Consider the following 23,366-nt stretch of genomic DNA (forward strand, 5'->3'; position numbering starts at 1 on the left):
CCTACACTGTAAGAGGAGGGAGGAGATACATAGAGGAGTAAGGAAGGATAATAAACATCCATGTACATTAAATAAACTAATAATTCACTAATTAAAAATGAATAACTGAATTAATTCATTTTATTTAAGAACTGTTCACCTGGTCCTTTTTTCTTCCATTAATGATATTAAAATGGTATTGAACTGCCACATTAAAAAGACAAAACAGGTGAGATAAATAGGAATATAAAAATAAAATGGAAGAAAATATCCTCTTTTTACTTCATTGTGACCCCATATTGACCTAAGAGAAAGGGAGAAAAAGAGAGAGAAAGAGCAGGAAAACAGCCAAAAGAAATTCTGCCCAGGTCTCCCTGGATAAAGACAACCTAAAACCCTAAAGAGAAAATGTAAGGAAAAAAAGAAAACCAGCACTATTGAAACATATTTAGATGAACCCACTCAATGCAGGGATCTGATAATCACTAATCTGCTATTTAAAAAAAAAAAAAAAGACGTGTCTTGAATAATTATTTTGCAACTATTAAGTCTGTACTAGCATTGCTACTCCTAACTACAGGAATAATTTTTTTAGGACAAAGCTGAATATACTTTGAGAGTATAATGGCATAAAATTACTTCACTTCTCATATTTTCCAAGGTATACACCTAATTTATCCACAGGCTTACTTTTAAGCAGGCACTCTTGGTGATTAGTTAAGTCAATACAGGAGTAATGAACTACAAATGACTTATCAGGGAAAGATGGTTATGGGGAATCTGATTTCTGTGCTATTTCAACTCTTATTCTAGGCTCATTTTTCACTTTCTATCTAATACTATATAAATTTCCATTCCCTTTAGAGACAAAGACTATCTCAGCAATATAATTTTAATATCTACACATCTGAACAAGTCCTAAACCAGAATATCAAAGGCAAAGTTTCCATTGTTATTGAATCATATACAATTATACAATGACTTATCATGCTTTCTTAGCTTAAAATTTTTTAATGTACAAAAAATTAAGTCACAATGAGTTTTGATAAATAATCACTGGAACAGAATATGCCTTTTAAGACAGAACCTGAAATCTAGTATTCCTCTATAAATAGTATACTGTATGAAAGTTATAATAAGAATCCATAAATCCATTATTTCTGTATTAAATTAAGCAAAATGCAGTATGATTAAACCCACAGTTGAGTATTGGTTGTGGAGTACAAAGAAGTAGGTATTTGTGCGAAGAGGAGTTTCCTCCTCTTCTCTTTATTTAATAGTTTTACAAATTTGATATGAAAAAAATATTTTCTCATTCCCTCCAGTCACAAGGATCTTGATGATTTAACGTGAAAAGAAACTATGGTTTCCTTTTACCTATTTGGATTTAGGTTTGTCTGGTTAAGTACTTGGTTTATGGAAACTGTCATTACTCTCTTACTTATCAGCAGGCAGAGATAGGAATTACTCTGTGATATCTATTAAACCCAGTTAGAAGATGCCATGCTATTTTTCCCCAAACCCAGATCCTAACTCCACATAGGTTAGCTGACCTCATGTTGTGACCCTCATACCAGCATCCACAAGCTTCAGGTCACGACCTGCGAATTAGCATCGTGGAAGTAAGGGCCATGCTCAGTTTCCCTTATAGAACCAAAGACATGAAAAAGTAGGAACTTCTATGCACATTTGGTTTTTCAATCAACTAAATAATTATCCTCCAAATCTACAAGAAGTCCATCAGGTTACCAGCACTCTCACATGTTTTGAAAAAATTACATTGAACTCCCTTCTCTAAAAATTTCTATAGCATACATGGACTCATATCAAAAGAATCACAATAATAAAAATCAGCATTTGAAAAAGAATTTACTCATGTTTTTTAACAAAAATTGATACTTTTTATTATTTTTTTTAATTGATACTTTTTAAAAGGCAATTATCCTTTAAAAACATTCCCTATGAGCCCCCAGCCACAAGGCCCTCCTGATCCCATCACATCTATAGGTATGTGTTGAGTAATGTTAGCATGGTATCTCATCTCTGCTTTACCAAATTATTCCACGTGTAATGAATGGCAAGTATATACTTTTCTTTAAAAATTTCTGCCACTTGTAAACATTAAAACACCTAAAAATGTTTAAATACCTAATATTTCTGCATCAGGAGATTGTGCAGAGTAGATTCTGGATATGCTTTTTAATTTTTTTCTCAGCAGGGGGAGCTAGCACTCTCATCTTGAAAGTCTAAGTATACAATATGGAAATTTAAATTTTGATCCCAACTATCAAATTTCAGTATGTTTTAGATTACCCTATTGAACATCTCCACAAGGAAAAAAAACTTCAAGTTTGACAAACTTGAAAATTTACCTTTGTCTTGAAATTCCTGAAGATAGCTGGAAAATAAAGCAAGAATATTCTATCTTAAATGAGGGTTGACAAATCAAAACAAAGTCTATTTGTTTGCAATAATTCAAAACTATTTTAAAATCTATATTATAATCTATTATAAATACACATTTAGAGAAAAAAGTACTTCTTATCTTGAAATGACAATTCCAAAAGGCTTATGGATTTAGTCTTAAAGTATTCTTAAAATCAAAATCTTTAATAGCCACGATACACCTTACATTTACTCATTTCCATATCTAGAGGTATTTATACTAAGATTTTCAACTTACCTTTATCCTATTATTTAAACCAAATATATTCTCAAATAATCAAAATAAACAGTTGGATTTTGTTAGAATGCTTAGGAAAAATATATAATCAAGAACCTTCACCAAAAAAGGATAATATGATAAGCATGTCGGTTTTAAAAACTTATTATAAAGGACATATTTTTTGTCCTTAAAAAAATTAACACCAATTAAATTAGGACATAAAAAAGGTAATTCCATGATTATTCTTTATTAAAATGTTAACTACAAAGTTCCTTCTAAGTAAGAAATAAGTAATAAAACAGCAAGTAAGTGACTTACATAGACTTTACATCTTTTATCTTCTTAATAAGGGATTCTCTTTTTTCCTTTGCTTTCTTGGATAAATTTTCCCCTCTCAGTGTGTCTGCCACAAATGTTTCAACATCTAAACCATGAAATATAAGAAATAGAATACAAATTATAGGAAAGAATCATTTTTTGTGAAGACAAATAGGACAATGATTGTTTCTACCCATAAGTGTTAATATCTGTACAATTTGTTACAGTTATTTATCAATCCCAAGCATAACAGTTGAAATATGTTTCAAATACTAAGTTGGATAAATCTGTTCACCACTTAGCTAATAAAATTTGTATGCTCTACTTATGCTTAGCACAGCAAATGCTATTTGGATGTTTGGCATCATTAAACCAGGGAGAAGCACACAAGTTTTAATAAACTATGGTGCCCATAAAACAAATTCTTTCATATAAAAGCAAGCACAGAGCTTTTATGCATGTGTTACTATCATTTTACAGTATTTTGTAAGCTCCTGTATGAACGGGTCATTCACAATATTATATCAATATAAGCTAATGTCTCTGGCAAGGACCTGTTTTTCCCAGTGTAATCCATTTTCAGGTGTATGTAATAGTTAATGTTTTCAAGGAAAAAATAAATCTCTTCTAGCCAAGATTCCCAAATCAAACCCTCCTCCTTCCTATTGCCCCACCCATTCTGACCTACCACCTTCAAATAAAAAAAAAGACAATCTGCGGTGTGGCTTTGTGTGTTCTTCTTCCTGCCTTGGTATTACCACCTGGAAATATTTCTTTAAATAAAGAAAGAAGTAGCAAAAATAGATTCGTCAACTATTTAAAAATATAGTAACCACGACTATATAATACAATAAGATTTCCATGGCTTCATATAACATTTCCACAAGGCCTCTTTTTTTTTAATTTAGTAAATTTGTAAATTATTCTGCTTTGTAGTTCTCTCTAGTACAAAATTCCAACTAGTCCTTACTCGTTTGATTTTATAATAGCTCCATTCATATTGTTCATGAATCATTGTGCAACTTTAAATTAATTCCATATTCTGAAGTTCAAATCTTACTTTGAGATATCTAATATAAAGGATACCATAAAAAATTTTAAAGTAGTTATGACTGTAAACCATCCATATTTCATATTAAAGAAACATATGTATGTTTTACTTTCTTTTTATTTAACTACTTTGACTCCTAACACACTGATAAAAAGATGGTACCAAAGCATATGATAATAGTATATGTAATTAATTCAAAGCATTAGAACAGTCTTTCAATTGTACTTACAATTAACAATTTAAAACCTAGTATTTGAGATAGAATGTTGTAATTGATTTTAAATTCTTGATTATAATAGTATCTTTATCCAATAGGCAATAAAACTGTTATCCCATACAGTCATAATAAATGTATAAAGGTAATTTTTCACTAAATCAATATGACAAGTGAAAGAATTAAAATTTAATCTTGGAATAATTTTTTTAAATAGCTTTCTGTTTTAAAGTCCATTAATGACTGTTAAGTAAGCATCAAAACGAAATGAAAGCAAAATGCCACAGCTTCTCTTCCCTTGAGCCAGCTATATTTTGAAGAAGGGGGCAGAGAGGCATAATCCATAACCAGTCCAAATTAGACTCAGACTTCTAAAGTGAGTTCAAAAAAAAAAAAAAAAGAAACTTTAAAAAAAAAAAAAAAGCACCTCCTCTAAACTCTTTAAATTTTGTACCCAGAGAAATGAGCAACCTTGGGACATTCAGACCACAGCTGAAATGGAAAAGATCACTGGGTTCTCTGAGATGGTTACAATAAATCTACTAAGAAAGTGGAATAAGGGAAGGAGTAGCATCACTACTGCTGATTCTTTCTTCCAGCTGGACTCAATACTTGGGAGACTCCGGCACAATGATTGGTGAATGGTCTGCTTAATGTTACTTTCACTCAGTGTTTGTCTTTAATTCCCCTATCCACAAGTATTTAATTGCCTATTTTACATTTTCATTACACAATCCAAATTTAAACAAACAGGATCTATTTTCTATCTCCGGAAGCAATAACAGAAGGAATTACAGCCCAAGAGTTATTTCTTTAAAAGGTCGTTTCAGCTCTATAGAAACTCAGAAAACATAAAAAGCTGCAATGCTCTACATAGGGCTTCCTAATGCTCCAAAAAAATATTTTTAAAACTGTGACCCATGCTCTGTAATAAGGAAATGCTTGTTGCAAGAGTGTGAGACTGCAAGAAGAATCGTGTTATTTGTTTGGGGGGGGGGCGGAGATTCAGAGATGGAGCAAGGGAAAAGATCTATATTTTCTGAGCAGTCCTGATGTATTTATTCTTAAACTAATCCCTGAAAGGGAATAAGGCAACTAAAAAGATTTAATAAACGGGGGGGGGGGGGCTATAAATTATTTCCTAAGGAGACGTGAAAAGTGTAAGAACTGTTTTTGCTGCTTTCTTGTGGGTTTTTTTTTTCCCCTCTTTTGAACATATAAGAACTTTAAAGCAGAATTGATTCCTGAAATTTTTGTTCAGTCGGTTTTGAAGTTTTTTGAAATCTGGATTATTTCTTAAAATCCACATCGTGCCCATTTATTTTCGAATTGAACAAAACCAGTGTCTCCCAGGCACCGGACACCCCCTGGATGTGCGAGGGGACCTTGGGCCGCCACCCTGCGCAAAGCAGGGACCCCGCTCGCCCTGCGCCAAGACCCGGCGAGCGCAGAGAAGTTGCTGGGGCTTTCCTGGGAGACGCACCCTTCGCTCTGTGGTCCTCGAACCCTGGACACTTGGGAGTGTTGAACCCCAGGGTTCCCGTCATCGGAGCTGTGAGCCGGAGCCCTGGGTTTGGGGCAGCGCCCTCGCCAGACAAATGGGACTGGATCTGCGGCTTTGTAGCTCAGAGCCAGGGTAATATTTCAAAAGCGGGCAATAAAAGTCCTGGACGAATCAAGCGCTCCTCTGGCTGGTTGGAAAAGAGATTTGAAGCTTTTTATTGTGCTCGGAGCAGCCCTGCACACCACAAGCTAGCGAGCGCGTTAGCCCTCTTCTACCTTCCCTTGGGGTCGTGCCCCTCGCTTCCTCCGTACATCTCCCCGGCTGCAGACCGCCTGCAATTCGGGGAACAGCCTAATTCGATTGCGAGAAAAGGTCAGCCTGCCTCCTCCCTAGCCCCTCGGCCTGGCGGGCTGGAATTCCTCTTCCTCGGAGGGAGGGGTCTCCGCTCACGCACGCATGCATCGAAGCTTGGGGACCGGCCGGAGAAAGCAGGGTCCCGGGAGCCCCGACGCGACGCGGCAGGTCGGACCCACACCACCACCCGCCCGCGGCCGCGCACTCCGCAGGTCAGCGCCGGGCACCAGCCCCAGACGGGCCGCAACTCCGTCAGCCTCTGCCCCCAGTCACCATCACCGGGGGGGAAAAGTTCTCCCGGGGGCTGTAAACGTGGTGGTGGGTTTTGCTCCTTTTACACCTTAACACTGTCAAGAATAAACCTTATCTCCCAGCACAACTGTAAAGATCTGAGAGGATGAGACGTACAACTGCTCTGTAGCTAACTGGTAAGGTCTGAAAACAAAATTAAAAGATGACATCATGTCTTGGCTCAGCAATTTCGAGCAGTTTAAGTCAGAAACCTCTCAAAAGCCATCACAACCCCTAAGAGGCAAACACAGCACACACCAAACCACCGAATGGTACTCTAATTTTCCTTTTTGTTTTGTTTTGGTTTTTTCTGTAGGTCTGGATCTCCAGAAAAACTGCCCACCCCCCACACCTTCCCCTACAGTCCAAGGGGCTAGGACAGGTATCTAATACACACACACATACACACAAGGACAGGTATCTAATACACACACACACACACACACACACACACAGGAGTGCTAACTGCTTTCTACCACCGTCCATATGGATCACACAGGGAAAAACTTGAAACCACACAAGGTTCAAAGTTTTTAAATTCTTGCAAATGAAAAAATAAACTGCCACCTTTTCAAAGCTCAGCACACAGGTTCTCACTTTTGAAGAAAGCTGAGGTTTGGCCACTTGCCTTCACCATCCTTCACCAGCAAGCAGCCTGGAATATGACTTCCTGGGAGGCTGTAAATAAGTCACAAAGGTAACACCTGATGCCTTCTGCCTCCTTCTAATACCACCCTGAGATGGCACGCCTGCAGATACACACACACACACACACACACAGCCCCTGTAATGGCCTGAATTGTATGGGGGGGGGGGGCAAGAATTGGACTGAATCCACTACGATTTGCTCAGCTCCAGATCAATAACATAAGTATAAAACCAATTACACCTCACCTGCAAATGGCTTTACTTACTTAATTCCACATCCTTCTCTACTTTATGAATGGGGCCCGGTTTCACTATGTAGTCACTAAGGTACTATTACCAGACTTAATATGGTAGGAATCTTAGCCAAACTTTAAGCTGACATCAGAAATAATAATAATAATAATAATAATAATAATAATAATAATAATAAGCTTTTCTTCTCTGTTAAAGGGGAAGGTACAGTCTGACCAAACACTACTGGTAAAAAAAAAAAAAAAAAAAACATAAAAATCAATTAGACTGGGCATATGTAGATCAATGGAGCCAATGCCCAAAGTTGGAAAATGGCTAAGTGAAAAGTTATTGATTCTCTGATCAATGTCTTCCCTTGATTACCTAGCATTTTTACAGGTTACGGTTGAACTGTGGATTTTCCAAACATGGAAGAAGAGACATAAACAAGCACAAGGAGTTCTCACAGTACAGTAAGTAAAACATCCCTGAGTCTTACAATCCAATCATCTGACAAAATTTTCAAAATTGGCTTTGGAGGCTAAATGATTTATTTTGATAGAAAACTGGGCTGCTGAAGAATACAGATGAACATCTTTTACCTCTAAAAGATGGCTCTTGATAAATAACACCTTATAATAATCAAAATCTTTTGCCACGCATTTTCAAAGAAACCACAGCGAGTAACACATTAGTCTGAGATTTACACTATATTCACTGTTAGGTAGCATCTATTGTAATGTGTTCAGTATGTGATTGAAAAAGAAATGTAAACTCAGTGGAATGAAAAAGATAGACTTGGCTTTAATTGAAAAAGACAAACTAAGTGAATAATGAGTATATAAAAACTAGCCTATGCCACTTTTATCACCCATATATGACACTTAATCTTAAATTTATGAGAGACAACTGAAGTGTGTTTCAAATCACCAGAGGCTTTTCCTATGCTGTTGTTTCTATCTTCCTTCTAGTAATACTTAAATGCTGATAATGTAGAGATAAACCCATTGGAAATTTTTGATACACTTCTCATTTTTTAATATATTTAGATTTCTTTTTTTTTTTTTTTTTAAAGAAACTCAGTGAGGATTTGGGTTGAGTAACTATAAAAACTGTACTATCAAGAGCCTTCTTCAGTAATCTGAGATGAAAATACTTTCAATGGAAAGTGATGCTGGAAAACAAGCCAGCCAAAGATCCCCTCCCAAGAAAAAGTAGGATAGCATACACTTAATATAGGCACATAATTTTCTTAAAATCACACCTTAATTCATCTATGTTATTCAACCCATTCAAGAAATTATACATTTTTGATCTCTTGATTTACTAACACATATTCCTGTTGCTAGAAGAGAAAACCTTAGAGGTATCATAGACTGATTTCACTTTGAGATCAAATGTCCTTATAGCAATTTTATGCTCATTAGTTATTACTGCCAAAATGGGGCAGGCTTGTTCCTGCTCTGTAGGAAAATCCAGGTACTAAAGAAGTAGGTGACTATTGGTGACTCAGTAGGTGGCACTCTTCCCTTTACATACTCAGCCAATGCCCCAGAAGCAAATTATGGGACACTGTATGTAACATAAGTAATTCTCATAGGAAAAATAAACCCAAAATGTTGACCAACTTATAAATGGAACTTAGGAAAGGTGGAAATCAAACCATACTATTATCAGCATTGGAAAAATTCTCCCTCTCTTTCAACTAAACTGCATTCTTTACCTTGTGCCCCTAAAGGCATTATCGATTTTAATGTGTGAAGTTTAAAAAAAAAAAATGTTCTGGAAATCCCCAGTAGGGAAAAATGCAATATTTCTAATCAAGACTATCCTGTGAAAAAACCTCAAGGTCACCATGCAGAAACCATATAGCCACTTTGTTTATTGTTTGTTTGATTTGGTTTTCATTTTTCAGAGTACTGACAACCAGTATTTTTTCCTATTACTGCTGGGTTTACTTTCTAATTTAATAAAAAGAAATTTACATCCCATACAGCTTTTCCCTTCAAATATGTCCTAAAAGAAATGAATGAGAATATCTGATTGCAAACCACTAACACTCCAATATTCAGAAGAGTGATTAAACAAATGAAGGGGGTTGGGAGCCCAAGGTTTTAGTCCCTCTCACTTTCTTGCCTGCCTGGAGGAAAAAAAACTCACATAAATCAAGGTTATTCTTGCTGTTAGTCCTAGTCAAAATATTTGGATGTAGGGAAAGATTAAATGGACAAGATTTGGAATTATCCATTGATTCCAATTATCCAGGCTAAACCTCTTCTTCCATTGGAGAGAACAATGGAAGAAAAAAAAGTGCATACTTTAATGGAAGTGCATATGACAGTTTGAAATTTGCTTTTAACAAAATCTATAAACCTTTTTTCTATTAATGTAACAAAAGAATAATACAACACTTATAAGGAGTATAGGCTTTCAAGATTTAATATACTGATTCCACAGAAATAAAAATCACTAATAGTCAAAACTATATAGCCACTTTTTCAAGAGTATCATTAAATGCAAGTTAAGAATGATAGTATCTGTAGGTTTTTGCATTTCAATAGAATGTTTGAGAGGAGAAGGACAGAGAGGGGAACAAATACCAAAGGAATCCTAAAACTGCTCTCATCAGAAAAAAAAAATAAAGAGAAAGAAAATAATATAAACTGATAAGAATACATTGAGCACCTATCTCTATCAAGCAGTTGAAATGTCAAACATTTAACACATCTGACATACAATGATTTGGATAATAGGCACATGAAACACAAAGGGAACCGTATGAGCAATGTTATTTTGATAGGTATTATCTTTTGACTTTATGCCCTTTTTTTCTGCAGGCAAGGGTTTTAAGTGCCTTTAAAGTTTAGTTCCTTATCTTCTCTACCTTGAAATTCTAGCACAGTGCCAAGCATTCTCAGACTGCTCCACTGTTAACTACCACCACTACCAGTATCTCCCTAGTTTCAAAGAAAAGTACTGGGTAACCAGCAATCTCTAAAATTCAAACCAATGCTCTCCCTCTATAGTTTTAATAATTTTAAGTCTAACCATGTACTACTAATTATCCAACACATTGGAATTATACAAATAATCATGCACAATCCCAACAGAATTTTCTGGATGGGAAATGTGAAAAAGCAGCTGAGAACCTTTATTCTTTAAACCTTTCCTACCTCTAAAAAGATTTTAATTACATTCAAACATAAAATGTTAACAACTTTCTTTGAGTAATAAGTTAAAAAAGAGAACTGAAAAACATTGGTTCGCTTGTTTCGTTTCTTTAAAAAGTATAGATAGTCCCTCAAATCCATACCTCTTGAAACTGTCCTCTGAAAATAAAGTGTAAGCCAAGTTTTAATATTAATTTCTAATTAATATTTTAATACTTCATGTGTTTTAATATGATTTAATATGAGATATTGAAAACATCAGTAAAAAGGCTTTTAAAACACTCACTTCAGACATTATGCACGCATATTAACTGACTAAAGAGAGAAATAACTAAAGTATATAGAAAATTAGCATTGGTAGATAATTTAAATATTATGTAATTCTAAGCTTTCAACTAAATTACACACATAAGAGCCACTTGAAATATTTGTGATCCATGGGAATAGGAAAATATGGGGTTTCATAACCTACATGTCATACTATCTACCAAAATCTGATTATGGACCCAAACAGCAAACTGCCTGCTGTTAGAGCTCTCACAGCTTAAAGGTGTGCACCCAGAGGTCTGTATTTTATTTCTTAAATTCAAAAATTCATTAACTAGTATATCCTGAAAGTGGTGCCATCTACTTCTGGAGTGATGACAAACACTCCTCTGGTCTGGTTATTAAAATAGTATTCTAAACATGCAATTTCAGCAAAGTAACAATGAAAATGCTAACGGTAGTAAAACAAAATCAGTATTCATGCGAAACTCTCATATAATGGAATAAAAGCTGCCTTAAATCAGCCTTTACCGTTCCTTATATTTCTCTTAGTGGTACCCAATAATGACAATAAGCACTTCTTAGAGTAAAATACTATCCCACCACAAATGCACTCATCAAATTGTAATCATGTCCAGACAAACGTTAGGTCTGCGTTCATACACTACTGGTTGAATTCTCTTGATCCTATTCATGATGCTAACCAGCAAAACAGCATATTAGGAAACTTGGTCTCACACTGCTATCTATAATAGCAACTTACTATTTAAAATGTCACATTTTCGAGACTAATTTTTAAGAGTCAAAATAAGCAACGTGGAATAGACATCTAAAAGAAACTCTTTTAATCCAGCTGGATTTCATGATTTAATCATGGCCAATATTTAAAGATAAATACTTAAGAGACAACTAAAGTAAAACCACCAAAATTCAGTTTCCCGAATTCTGATGTACCTATCTATGACAAAGTGAATGATGGAAAGAGTTCCAGAGCATCAGGATGGGTTAGTTCTGTGCTGCACTGAAAATGTGTACTTTCTACTCTGTGCAGAAATACACATCTCGGGACCTAGTAAAGAACTAGTGGTGCATTCGTAATATCCTTGAAGAACCGCATCTTTAACTCCCCAACGTCAGTTCCTATAAATGGTCACTTAGAACTGAAAAGGGGAAGATGAGGGTGCAAAGATGAAGTTCTTTCATCGTGTGACACAGGAAGTTGGACCATAACACATACTTCCTTTTTTTTTTTTTTTTTTTCATATGCTACTCAGGGTGAAGACAAGTGGCCATTTGAGAATTAGGCCCTCTTGGAAAGTCTTAAATAGGACCGCAATGGATGTTTCAGAAAAGGGAAGACTTTTAGAAACGACCAAACGTGCGTCCCACAACCTCCAACACCTGTAGCTCGGACATCTTTGTGCATCTTTACACCCTCCACTTCCATTGGCCAGGCCACCGAAGATCCACTTCTTTGACTTCTGAGCCCTTCCTTCCCCGATCCCAACGCGCATCCATCATCACCCCCTCTCCCCTCCCTCCCTCTCTCACACATGCACACGACGTCCTCGGGATGCACAGACTCGTCCAGACCCCGTCAGCGTGGCCCTCCAGCAGGGCTTCCCCGCCATCCTCGAACCACCTCTCGACACACGCCCACTCCCGTCCTCGGCGCCCCGTCCCCTTCCCAGCCCTGCTCCCACTGGCCCCGAGACACGGGAGAGCGTGGGAAGGAGGGCAGAGGCTCCGACCGCTTCTGTCCCCACCGGCGCGCCGTCCCCCGCCCCCCCCCCCCGCTCCGGTAGCGATGCCCGCCCCCTTCCCCACGCTTTACCTGCCAACAGGTTCCTAATTTCCTCGGGGAGGGGGTAGGGAGAGGAGGTGCTGCTGGGGTTGGGCATGTTAGGGAGCGCGGGACGTGCGGGGCAAAGACCTGTGCTGAACGGGGGAGCGGCGGGCTGGGGTTGCGGCTGCGACCTAGACTCGGGCTAGCGGTCCCGGTACGGACGAGCCCGGACACTGCCGGGCCGGGGCTCGCAACAAGGAAGTCACTGAAGCCCCAGCCCGCAGCCGCTGGACTCTCGGCCCAGCCCCGCCCGGCGCATCGGGGCGGGGCGATGGGCTGGGAGGGGACCCGCAGCGCCCGAGGGGCCCAAGTGCGCATGTGCATCCTACGGTTTTCCTAGCCTCGGAGCCGAGGCCGCGCCCACGTCTACGTCAGGAAGCGGGAGGAGCGGCTGTGGGAAGGGAGCCGACGCGGGCGGCGTCACCTGACCTGGAGCCTGAAGCGCCTTGCCGCCATTTTGGTTACTGGCACGCCCGGGACTGCTGAGTGTTTCTCCCGGATCCCGAAAAACTAAGGTGTCCGTAGTGCCCCTTAGTTTTCCGATTAAGGGACCTCTAGCCAAAGGTCAGCCCCGCCGACGTTTAACACCGTGCGCAGTAACCCACGAGGAATTTTTGGCCACCCCAAACTATTATGGCCTTCTTTGTCCGACTCAGCGAAGTAACCAAGTCCCGTCTTCCGCCAGTCTTCCCTGAGAAGCCGGCCTGGAGCTGCTCCAGAGAGCTATTTGATTGGCTCTCAGATTACTCTTCTACCGAGTTCTTATTGTTGGGGCGAGTTCCCCCACTACGAACGTAGAGAAGTTGTAGTCACTATACTTTTCTGAGTTTTTTTTTTTTTTAAAGCTAAATAGACATAGATACTACGGTCCCATCTCTAAACGTCAAAAAGAAAATTGCTGGTGATTAGTAGAATGGAATTATGAAATGTGTTCACTCCAACCTGATCCGTTTATTCCACAAATACTTATTGCATGTCTTCTACCTATATCTTATTACAGATGTTCTCTAAAACCCAAAAGACACGTCCTGGTGCCTTTAAAATTGTGTGTGTGTGTGTGTGTGTGTGTGTGTTCTATATACTGTATATGTGTATTATATATATGTGTATATTCTGAATAAATTGTGTGTGTGTGTGTGTGTGTGTGTGTGTGTATCTCCATCCTCCCCTTCCTATGGGAACTGTTGCCCCGACAAAACTCTTTCCTTCGTGCTACTATTGTATTCTGAAGATTGTATTGTGGTTCCAGGCACAATGTAAATTGCTTATTCCTCTATTCTCCCATCCTCACTGGATCAATAGTCCTTAAATTTCAGTTTACACTAGAATGACAGAGAGAACTTCTTAACCATTCAGATTCTCAAGTCCCACTCCCAGAGATTCTGTCTTTTTAGCGTGGAACCTCATTACTTATATTTTGAATAAGCCCTCGGGTAGGTCTTATTCTAGACATCCTGAGATCTGATTTTGAGAATCACCTTAACCACTTTCCAGCTCCTATAGGGCATGAAATTTGTCATAACTCATCTTTCATCCCCACTTGGAACCCTAAATCTGACATAGAGTTATGGCTCTATTAATACTTCGTAAGAAAGAAAGTCTCAGTAATAGTAAAAAATTAAGTGGTCAAATGCAATCACATTTTTGCGTAATTCTGTAAGAGACACAACAAACACTAATTGGAAAAGGAAAAATTAATTTAAAAAAAAAGGAAAAGGAAAAATTAGAACATATTGGAGTCCTCTCAGAACAAAACAAAAAACAGGGGCTCCTGGCTGGCTCATCAGAAAAACATGTGACTTTTGACCTCTGGGTTGTGAGCCCGACTTTGGGTGTAGAGATCACATAAATAAACTAAAAATAAAATTAAAAAAAGAAAACAAGATAAAATCTTTATAATAAAAGTAAACATACAAAATAACTACAAAAAAGACACCCCAAAAATAAACCCATTCCCTAAAATGCAGTCTGAAATTCCTACTCAGATTTAGAAATGTGATGAATTATAGAAAAAGCGCTGAAAATTAGAATTCTGTATGGTAGAGGTAAAAGTAAATAGTCATTTTACAACATAGGTCCAACTTCAAAGAGCTGAGAATTATTATTCTTAAACTACAAAATTATCTTCCTCCCTAAAGAAGGAAGAAACTATTTCATGGACGTTTTATATTAGTGAGGATTCTTCCTTCCTTTACAGTTATTACATATAATTCTTTGTCTTGTCACATTTTTTATTAAACCAGGCCTCCAAATGTTCCTATCCTTTGTTTCCTTCTGATAGACTGACCACATTTTTTCTTTATTCTTGTGTCTCATTTATTTATTTATACTCCACTCATTCCACAAAGGAATTGAAGTGATTTACTCTTGTATCAAGTAGACAGTTTTCTGGAGTGGATCAAATGGACAGTGTCTACACTGCTCATTATGACAAGTCATTCTTGTTAGTGAGAGACAGGAAACTATTAAGATTGCCTTAAAATATATAGCATCCAGTAGTCCAAATAAAAAAGGCAATAACAGAAAATGGACTTTTTGTATGAAACACATTTCCCCTACTTAGGAAACCATTCTCAGATACAGGTCTGTGATGGATTCACTTGGGCAATGCTTTGTATACTCTATCATTTTTACTGTTTATTGTTAAAGTTACTGAAATTGATTATAAGACAGAAAGAGAAATAAAGAGAGGCTAGAAGAAATATATTCTTATTTCTCTTGTTTCCAAATGTTTCCATAACAAAAACTGAGAAGGAAATCACATCATACTTTACATTCTTTAAACTAGTCATATTAGGTAAAAAAAGAAAAATAAACGAAATTTTAAATCTCAACCTGTAAGAGGAGTAACAGCTTCCCTACCATTCTACGAAGAGGAGGCTAGACTCTGAGAAAAAAAAAAAATCTCATGATTTGTCTTCTTAAAAGGAGATCCTTCAATTCAAAGAAGACGTATAGAGATATATAGAGATATATATCCCTATAACTGAAGCTAACCCCTTTCCATACATTTTTCAAATTCAGTTTCGCTGAATAAGTATTTGCCCATGGGCCTAGGGTTAAAAGAATCTAAATGAGCATTGAAGAAAAACAATGAACTAAAACACAATTTGCTTCTTTTTCTCTGCCCCTCTTATCTTCCTTTAGTTTGGCATTCATAGGCATGTGAGAGAAAGATTATATTTTATACTTAGGCATTGTGTAGTTATTTGTTGCCAAATAGCAAAACTTAGCTTTAAACACATAATGTCTCACATAGTTTCTAATGGTCAGGAATCCATGAGCAGTTTAGCTGGATGGCCCCGGTTCAGTCTCTCATGAGGTTATATTCAAGCTGAGGGCTGGCTTGCAGTCATCTGAAGACTTGACCATAGCTAAAGCATTAGCTTTGAAAAAAATTGACACACAGGACTGTTGGTTACAGTCCTTCATTCCTCTTTGGCTGTTAGCAAAAGACCTCAGGTCCCCACTACATAGACTTCTCCACAGGACTGCTTGAATGTCCTTTCAACATGGTAACTGGCTTTCCCTAGAGCAAGTGATCCAAGAGATAACCCAATTAAGACAGAACCTGCAATGCCTTTATCACTTAATCTCAGAAGCGATATCATATCACATTGCTGCTGCTACCTTGTATTGGTCACACAGACCACGCCTGGTATATGTAAGGAAAGGACTATACAAGGCTGTGAATACCAGGAGAGGAGAATCATTGGGCCCATATTGGGAACTGGCTACCATAGTCAGCCCTCTGGCCCCCAGTCATTCACTTGTCTCTCCTGTGCAAAATATACCCATCCCCTCCCAAAGCCACATGTAAAGTCTCATCCCACTATAGCATCAGCTCAAAATCCAGCATCTCATTATCTGAATCAAGTCCAGGTATGGATGATGTTCCTTAAATCCAGCTCCTTGAGTACAGTTATCTCAATTTATAGACCTATGAAGTAAAAGGCAAGTTATCTGCTCTCCATATAACATGCAACAGTAGGACAGACATAAGGTAACCACTGTAGACATTCTTATTCAGAAGGGTTAGGGACAATAAGAAGTATACAGAGATCACTGGTTCATAGCAGTTTTGAAACTCAGGAAAATGTGGAAAGTTCTTTGATTAAAAGCAGTTCTATTCCCACCTGATAACTTCTCCATGGATCTTGGTTTTATCTCCTGAATCAGTCATCTTTCCATGTCTGTAAAAAATAACCCACACTTTCAGTTGCAGAGTTTTGCTCCACCTGCTTTCTGTCAGTGGTCTTTTGGGGGTCAAAGACCTCTTTTCATTGTGTACTCTCACTATCTCAGTCTCTGTCAGGGTTCAGTCAGAGAAGCAAAACTACCAGAATGGATATAGTGATGGAGATATATAATATAAAGAAATTTGTTACAGGGGGGCCTGGGTGGCTCACTTGGTTAAAGTGGCTGCCTTTGGCTCAGGTCATGATCTCAGGGTCTTGGGATTGAACCTTGCATGAGATGCCCTGTTCAGCAGAGTGAGAACATAAGAAGGGCAGAGCTTCTGCTTCTGCCCCTCCTCCCTGCTCATTCTCTCTCTCTCTCTCTCTCTCTCTCTCTCAAAATCTTTAAAAAAAAAAAAGAAAGAAAATTTATTACAGATATTTAACCCTCTATAATTGTGGAATGCAGTGAAACTATCTCTCTAAGATGGTTACCTTTGCATCTGTTGCTGGAACTTAATGTCCACAAGGCAGAGAGTCAGGAAGGGAAGATAAAGGAGATTCATGAGAAGCACAAGCCATGTTCATGAGGACTGCCTGAAACCAAAGCTAATTCTGATGGTATGGATGTCCTGGGGAAGTCAGGGTCCTTCATTATAGAGTTAAACACCATTTGACCCAGGAATCAGAACTTAAGGAAGGATCCAGCAGAAGACAGAATAGTTGCCCTGTTCTGGCTGTCTGGCTGTCCGGCCTGGCAGCTGCCACATACCAATGAGGTGAACCAGCAGATAAGTAACAACATATATGAGCCACAAAGTGACTACTGTGCCACTTCTGTAAATTTCTTACAAGAATCTCTTTTATGGACCACCCCAGCCAGAAACAGACAAAAAAAGAAAAAGAAAAAAAGGGAATTCCAGGAAAAGTAGGTTGACAGATTGCAAAGCCACCAAATCACACATTTGTACTATTTATTAACAGTGTAAAGAGTGGATTAGACAAAAGAAGCAATTGAAATCTTGCATTATTTTGCAACCTAATACATTTTTAAAACTTTTTAAACCTAGGGACACTTGGGTAGCTCAGGTTTAGTGCCTGCCTTAGGCCCAGGGCATGCTCCTGGAGTCCTGGGATCAAGTTCCACGTCAGGAGCCTGCTTGTCCCTTTGCCTGTGTTGTGTCTCTGCCTCTCTTTCTCTCTCTCTTAAATAAATAAATAAATAAATAAATAAATAAATAAATAAATAAAATATTAAAAAAAAAAAAAACCTTTTTAAACCTCTTAATGTCTTTCAAGTCATCCCATAAGGGCTCCTTTAAGAATTTTCAGAAATGAATGTTTGTTTTTATTTTATTTTCTAAATCCTTATCCCTCTCTTCATTTGAATCATCTAGGGCTGGTAAGTATGAGTTTATCATTGTGTGGTGCCAGCAAGAAAAAATTATATTCTCACTGGAATTAGCCTTAAAAGATATGACACAATCCCACCAAAACCAACGGATTCTGATAGATGGAGCTCACTAACTTGTCTTTTCAGTTTTTAGGTCATAGTTATTATTAATGCTGTTAATATCATTTATTAACAAAATAAGGAAACACATTCATTCTCTTTTGCTCTCCATTTTATTTGCATATACACAAACATGTGCTTAGGCCCTTTGCTGCCCTGGCCAATCATTTTAATATAAGAATAATAAGCAACTTAATATAGACCAGGTTTGAGTTCTTAATAAAATATTATCTGTCTTTAGGATTCCACAAATTAGGAATAAGGTAAGAGAATGTCCATTCCATTCCAGACTTGCCAGGGGCTACCTGGTTCTCTCCCCAGATTACATCCCTCTTCCCCCTTTAACTGAAGTGAATTTCCCCTATCTGGACTCAGTGCTGGAGACCTCACCATTGTAAGGTCAACTCTCATGGTAATCTGGCTCTGGCCTTATATCCTAGTTCTAGCAACTAAGTTTCTCCTGCCTGGATTCTTTGTTGTTGTTGTTGTTGTTGTTGTTGTTGTTTAAAGATTTTATTTATTCATGAGACACAGAGAGGCAGAGACATAGGCAGAGGGAGAAGCAGGCTCCTCGCAGGGAGCCCAATGTAGGACTTGATCCTCAGGCCCAGGATCTTGCCCTGAGCCCAAGGCAGATGCTCAACCACTGAGCTACTTAGGTGTCCCATCCTGCCTGGATTCTGAAACCAAGTCTTTTAGCATGCCTGCTTTCAGTAAAGGGACATATTTGTTTTGATTACTTTTAGCCCTCTTGGACTATGACTCTGTCTGACTCTCCACAGTCTTGATTTAGAGTCCAGTGTTCTATTTGAAGTGAATCTCCAGAGAAGGGATGGACTGATATCCTTGTGTTGCCTTCTACTAATCAGGCTTGGTCCTCAGAGTACGTATACTAAAAACATGCCAAGAAAATGCTTATTCTTTACACTATATAAATTTGAATGCAGACCCCCCCCCCCCATGTAAACTGTTTTTACTCCTCTGTAGTTTGGAGAGGTTACCTTGAACTGTGAGTAGATGCATTAAAAGACAAGAACTTTAGATTTTCCCCCTTAATTCTTCTCAAACTCTTTACTTTCTACTTTAGAGTCCCACTTGAGTGACCTTAAGGATTCCATTTTACTCTGTCTCAGAAGAGACTTAGACAATTATCCTTGAGCTTAAACTAACAGATAATGTGCAAGGTCACTGTTATAACTTAAGCTTTTCCAGGGTTGCCTGTCTGGCTAGATCGTGCAACTCTTGATCTCGGGATCACGAATTTGAGCCCCACATCAGGTGTTTAGATTACGTTTTAAAAGTATTCAGTATAATTTAAGCCTTTCCAGTCCACCCCACTCCCTAGGATGAGCCTGAGCTCCCTCTCTGATGTTCTATCAGAGACTTTAGAGAGTGGATGCGTAACTATCTCCCTGTGCACCTCAGTTTTCTAATACCTGGATTAAGTACCCTGTGGCTTTGGATGAAAGATAACTGAAACAGTGTTTTGGAATTTAAAACATCCTGAGAGAAGGCAGACTGCATAAACCTTCCAAGGAATGATTTCAGGACTAGTTGTGTAAAGCAAGCAAGGTCTTCATGGGTATATTTTATACTGTGCCCTGCTCTTTAGGATAGTCGGTCCCCCCAGCATCCTTACCAACATTTAAGGAGAAGATAGTCTTCTAGAAGAATGAAACTGAAGAGCATGACTGCCTTATTAATTAAACTTTGGAAGACTCACATTTGGTCTGAGTCTTAATTGGCTCAATATGAACTACTTCAATTTTAATTATTTTTGTTAATTATTTTTGTTTCAGGAGTTTTATCTTGTTTTTGTTTTGTTATAGCTATTTTTAAAAACCACAAATTTTTAAAAAACCACAAATTTTGAGGAAACAATTTTCTAATACACTGCTAGAATCATTTTATAGCTAAGTTGGCAGAGATTTTAGAACATTAAATAATTGGAAACAGGCCTAGATTTCTTTCTATATACAAAGACAAAACAGTAAATTGTGATCAGAGTCCTTCTTCTTATTAGAGTACATCTATTCTCACTTGGCAATTTTAAAATACCAAGCTGTCTTCAGCAACAGTAATTCAGTGGGTTTGTGCTTAATATATTCATGAAGGGCTTTGATGGATTTGATAACCATAAGCAGCTGTTAACATTAAATTGCCATTTAATTTTTTTTGGTGACTTTCAAAGTTGTCAATATTAAACAGTAGTGTTTTACAAATGACTACTCTAAGACCAATAAGAGCAAATTTAAATAAAATTTAAAAGTCTCAACCAAATTCCCCCCTTTTTTCCATAGTGTCCCACTACTAAGCAAACAGAAAGGGAAAAAAAAATTACAGGATTTTAAGCACTGCTTTATTATATTTGCCTATAATTTCCTTTGTATATTATTAATCTCTAATTCTGCTATCCCTTTCCCACCCCACCCCATTTAATTTTTGTCCTTTTCTCATGTATCTCAGCTTTGATTGAAAAATAACTACTGGGCAAGTCCACTTGAATATAAACAACCTTAACTGCAGTGACAAAACAATTTAAGCACATTTGTCCTCATCCTCACACAAGTAGGTAAGGTATGTGCTTTCTTATTGTTACTATCATTACTTTTCATTTTTCCAGCTTTATTGAGATACAATTGACATGTAACATGGTGCAGGGTGTAGGTGTAAGGTGTACAATGTGATGATTTGATATACGTGTATAATACACAATGTTTACCACAATGTGTTTATTAACACATTGACACATGTACTTTTTAATGATCTAGGTGCACCAGAAAAGCAACGGGCCACAGTAATATCTTAGATTCTGTGCTGATGCCTTCCTTACTCTTCAAGATTTAAATAAGAATTCTAGCTCTCATATTAAAGAATTCTAGCTCTCATATTAAAGTTATTTCATTTTATTTCCCCACTTGAAATAAACTTGATCTATCAAATATTTGTGGTTCATTACTTTTTTTAAGATTGGTTTATTTATTTGAGAGAGAGAGTGAGAGCAAGTGGGGGAGGGGCAGAGGGAGAGACTCAGGCATCCCAATTAGTACAGAGCTGCAGTGCTGGATCCCACGACCTTAAGAACATGACCTAAGCAGAAACCAAGAGTTGGACACCTAACCGACTGAGCCACCCAGGTGCCCCTGTGGTTCACTTTTTTGTTGTGGTGGTTTTTACTTTGAGTTTTTTATTCCCCTCTCAATTGAAAATATTTGAAAACCATTTTTCATAATTTGAACTTTCAGTTACTTTGAAATTTTCTGTCATTTTAGCCTATATTTCATCTCTTACTTCTGCCCTTCCTCTCCTTTAGGAATGTCTGTGCGCTCCACATGAATGGAGCACAGAGGGTTAACTTCCAACTGTCTGCCCAGAACTTTGCATAATACCTGGCACCTGGGAGTTAAATAATTACTGAATGTATGGTGAATAAATGCTATCTAGCAGTAAAATAACCATAAGTGAAGACTAAAATCACAAAAGAGGAATATCTAAGAACTCTACTGTTTCAGGTGGCTATTGCCACAAAAATGAGGTATAACTATCTCAAAATTCACTGAATTAAAACAACAGTAATTTATTTTCCAAGATCTTTGGAGTGGCATATGGTCAGCTGAAGATTAACTAATCCAAGCTGGGCTCAGCTAGGGCAATTCAGTCTTACTTCACATGACTTGCTTGCCTTGGGCATGTTCTCATGGCAATGATAGGGGTGCAAGAAAGCATGCCTGGTCACATAAGCACTTTTCAAGCCTTTGATTGCATCACAACTGCTAAAATCTCATTGGCCAAAGCAAGATGGAGCCAACCAGTGGGGAAATACCCCTTACCCACAGACACTGCAAAATTACTGCAAAGAATACAGATATATAATGTCCTTCTGTAGAGAATGAAAAGCTGGAATAATATTCCAGTCTACCACACTGCTGTAGGTAGAATAATAACCCTCACCCAAAGGTGTCCCCATCCTTTTTTTTTTTAAAGATTTAATTTATTCATAAGAGACACAGGGGAGGGGAGGCACAGACACAGGCAGAGGGAGAAGCAGGCTTCATTCCATGCAGGGAGCCTGATGTGGGACTCAATCCCAGGTCTCCAGGACCACACCCTGGGCTGAAGGCAGTGCTAAACCACTGAGCCACCTGGGCTGCCCAGGTGTGTTCCCATCCTAATCCCAGAACCTATGAATATTTAATATTACATGGCAAAAGGGACTTTGTAGAGGTGTTCAAGGTGAGGATCTTAAAATAGGGAGAGTATCCTGGATTACTCATGTGGGCCCATGTAGTATCAAGAACCTCTATACGAGGGAAGCAGGAGGGTCAGAGTAAAAGAGATGTGACAACAGAAGCATAGAGAGATATAAAGATGCTGTGCTGCTGACTTTGAAGATAGAGGAAGGGGTCATCTGGAATGCAGGTAGCCTCTAGAAATTAGAGAAAGCAGGAGAAAGGATTCTTCCCTAGAGCCTCCAGAAGGAAAGAAGCTCTGCTGACATCTTGATTGGAGCCCAGTAAATGCCATTTCCAACTTCTGACTTCCAGATGATATATTTGTATTCTTTTATGCCCCTTAATTTGTAACAATTTGTTACAGCAGCAATCAGAAACTAATATACACAGCTATAAAATCTATAAACCGAGTAACAGATTTCTAAATAATCAATATAACCAACATATGTGATCATACTAACTAAATAGGACTATTTGTAGAAAATATTAATATTTATGACATTAGTTTCCTTAATGTAAATAACTGTTAGTTTTTCTTCATACATCAAACACATTTCCTGACAAAAACTACTGAGACCATCATCCCTAATATTTGAATAATGCATGTAGTTTGACAGCATCATGTTTACAAAGGCAGTAACTACGTTAGTCCAGCCCTGAAGAACTTCCCTGAGTTTCTTTCCATTTCCAAACTCATGCCAGTCTGCCTTCCAGTTTGTTTTTACCATCCACTCACTAATAAACCTGTTCCAGGGTAGTTCTCATATTCATCCCCTTAATGAGACTCTGAGGTCAGAGGACACCATTTCATTACTTAATCATCTAGAAATCTCTGAAGTCCTTCCTGATTGCCAAAATGGCTTCATTTTTTCTTATTTATGCTTAGAATAAAATTTCCACAGGTG

The 23,366-nt window shown here is 37.9% G+C and overlaps 2 protein-coding genes across 4 annotated transcripts in view; one reads left to right on the forward strand and one right to left on the reverse strand.

Annotated features, from left to right (window-relative positions):
* SKAP2 (src kinase associated phosphoprotein 2) overlaps positions 1-12,818 on the reverse strand; it is a 174,217-nt gene extending 161,399 nt beyond the window's left edge. Inside the window, exons 1-3 of one of the 3 annotated variants that reach the window (XM_041727753.1) lie at positions 12,527-12,818; positions 2,963-3,068; positions 2,352-2,377 (exon numbers count right to left, since the gene is read on the reverse strand). In XM_041727753.1, coding sequence (XP_041583687.1) covers positions 2,352-2,377; positions 2,963-3,068; positions 12,527-12,593 — 199 coding nt within the window. In that variant the 5' untranslated portion in view covers positions 12,594-12,818. Of the gene's footprint in view, positions 1-2,351; positions 2,378-2,962; positions 3,069-12,243; positions 12,398-12,526 lie in introns of those variants that run through there. The other 2 variants (XM_041727752.1, XM_041727754.1) reach the window with 2 other exon arrangements.
* LOC121474690 lies at positions 5,379-12,213 on the forward strand. Its single transcript, XM_041727755.1, has 4 exons — positions 5,379-6,297; positions 6,693-6,758; positions 7,644-7,728; positions 11,967-12,213. Exons 1-4 carry the CDS (start codon positions 5,599-5,601, stop codon positions 11,969-11,971), a joined length of 855 nt encoding a protein of 284 aa, XP_041583689.1. The 5' UTR covers positions 5,379-5,598; the 3' UTR covers positions 11,972-12,213.
* Positions 12,819-23,366: the final 10,548 nt, after the last annotated feature.

This window comes from Vulpes lagopus, chromosome 13, assembly GCF_018345385.1.
Source record: "Vulpes lagopus strain Blue_001 chromosome 13, ASM1834538v1, whole genome shotgun sequence".
In the NCBI taxonomy this organism is placed as follows: Eukaryota; Metazoa; Chordata; class Mammalia; order Carnivora; family Canidae; genus Vulpes; species Vulpes lagopus.